Raw genomic sequence first — 2,500 nt, forward strand, 5'->3', positions numbered from 1 at the left:
ATGTGTATATGTGCGTGTGTGCGTGTACGTTTGTGCATTCATGTGTATATGTGCGTGTGTGTGTGTGTTCGTAAGTTTGTACATTCATGTGTATATGTGAGTGTTTGTTTGTGTGTGGATGAACAGAAACGAGGGATGATGAGCGGATGAGTAGTTTTGCACCTGCAGACATCATAATAATTACATGCTAATGTAATTAACACCCCCCCTCTCTGTCTTTTTGCCTTTTTGTGTATCCATGTTGTGTGTGTGTGTGTGTGTGTGTGTGTGTGTGTGTGTGTGTGTGTGTGTGTGTGTGTGTGTGTGTGTGTGTGTGTGTGTGTGTGTGTGCGTGCGTGCGTGCGTGCGTGCGTGCGTGCGTGCGTGCGTGCGTGCGTGTGAACGTGCATGTGTGTGTGTGTGCGTGTGCGTGCCTGCGTGTGTCTATATCTGTGTCCATCTCCATGGTGTGTGTGTGTGTGTGTGTGTGTCCACATTGTGTGTCTGCTGCACATGTCCTCGTGTCCCAGGTGGGCGTTCACGTTGATCATCATCTCGTCCTACACGGCCAACCTGGCGGCCTTCCTGACGGTGCAGAGGATGGAGGTGCCCATCGAGTCCGCTGACGACCTGGCCGACCAGACCAACATCCAGTACGGCACCATCCAGGGGGGCAGCACCATGACCTTCTTCATGGTAAGGACTAGGGCTGTAAATAATCATTGTTTTGTAAACAAAATTCTAGAGACACCGCACACTGCTTACTTTTCTTTACTTTATTTAACGCGTTGTTCGCTCCGAGAAATAAAGTAAAGAAAAGTAAGCAGTGTGCGGTGTCTCTTGAATTTTGTTCATTGATTCACCTTCTCCTGCCTCACACCTGCACCTGCGTTACTGAGGGCTTGTGCACAAGGACTCTCTTGAACTTTAATCATTGTTTTGTATCGATCCATCGATCCTACAGCCGGTAATTTAATTCATCGATTCGTCCACAAAACAATCGATTAGGGGGGGAGCTGTGGCGCAGCACATCAGTAAAGACAGCATCAGCCTTCCACCAGCCCCATTCTATTTCCAGCAGCACCCGAGCCAGGGGTTGACTTAGCCTCCCACTTGAATGGTGTTCCAGTTGATTAAGGGGGCTTTTGATTAAGGGGGCTTTTCGCAAGAGCAAAAGGAGCCCTCTTCTCTTTGCAGCCCGCTGACTCATTCTCTTCATTTTCATTCATTTAATTTAATCGCTTCTTTTTTTCTTTTCTTTTTTCCCTCTTTCTTCTCCTCCCTTTTTTCTTGTTGGCCTTATTCTTTCGCTTTCTCTTCCTGATGTCACGCTGGCTTGCCGCACTCCATTTTTGTTCCTTGGCCCCTCTGTGGCATACATTCAACTGCTTACACAATACGTCCCTTTTGAATTCACACACTCTTACACACACACGCGCAGGCACACGCGCGCGCACACACACACACACACACACACACACACACTAACTCTCTCTCTGTCACTCACACACACACACACACACACACACACACACACAGGCAAACTTATTTAAATACATTGTTAATGTTATCTCTCCTCCTTCCACCTCCTTCCCTCCCTCCCTCCCTCCTCCCCTCTCTCTCTCTCTCTCTCTCTCTCTCTCTCTCTCTATCTATCTCTCTCTCTCTGCTTCTGTCTCCCCCTCTTCCTTCCCCTCTCATCCTTTCCTTCTCTCTCACAAACACACACACAACACAGAACTCGCGCTACCAGACGTACCAGCGCATGTGGAACTACATGCACTCCAAGCAGCCCAGCGTGTTTGTGAAGAGCACGGAGGAGGGCATCGCGCGCGTCGTCAACTCCAAGTACGCCTTCCTGCTGGAGAGCACCATGAACGAGTACCACCGCCGCCTCAACTGCAACCTCACCCAGATAGGAGGCCTGCTGGACACCAAGGGCTACGGCATCGGCATGCCCCTCGGTAAGACATAGACACACGCACGCACGCACACACACACACACACACACACACACACACACACACACACACACACACACACACACACACACACACACACACACACACACACACACACACACACACACACACACACACACACACACACACACCAATGGCTACTGGATACCAAGGGCTACGGCACTGGCATGTCCCTCGGTAAGACCCACGTAGGAGCGCCACACACACACACACACTTCATAGGAGCATAACACACACACACACAACTGCAACCAACTACAACCACTAAGACACGGTGAAAGACGCCCCCCCTCACAATACATACAAGGTAATGAGGACCCAATTCTAGCCCCCCTCTCTCCCTGGGCCTGGGGACAACTGACCCATTTGCCCAGCCCTGTCGGCTGTCCTGAACACAGCAGATAGGTGGATACAGGTGAATAGAGGAGACACACAAACTTGTGAGCCTTACAATTTGGTGTTATAAGTATGTGAATTACATATACGCCACAAAGCTCTCTCCACCTATCAGAAACAAATTTATCATTTATTTAAATATT

The 2,500-nt window shown here is 49.5% G+C and overlaps 1 protein-coding gene across 1 annotated transcript in view; it reads left to right on the forward strand.

The window, feature by feature from the left end:
* LOC134435733 (glutamate receptor ionotropic, kainate 5-like) overlaps nt 1-2,500 on the forward strand; it is a 182,695-nt gene that overhangs the window by 163,497 nt on the left and 16,698 nt on the right. The window contains exons 16-17 of the mRNA XM_063184779.1: nt 510-675; nt 1,718-1,943. Of these exons, the coding sequence (XP_063040849.1) occupies nt 510-675; nt 1,718-1,943 (392 nt within the window). The remainder of the gene's footprint in view (nt 1-509; nt 676-1,717; nt 1,944-2,500) is intronic.

This window comes from Engraulis encrasicolus, chromosome 20, assembly GCF_034702125.1.
Source record: "Engraulis encrasicolus isolate BLACKSEA-1 chromosome 20, IST_EnEncr_1.0, whole genome shotgun sequence".
NCBI classification, from domain to species: Eukaryota; Metazoa; Chordata; class Actinopteri; order Clupeiformes; family Engraulidae; genus Engraulis; species Engraulis encrasicolus.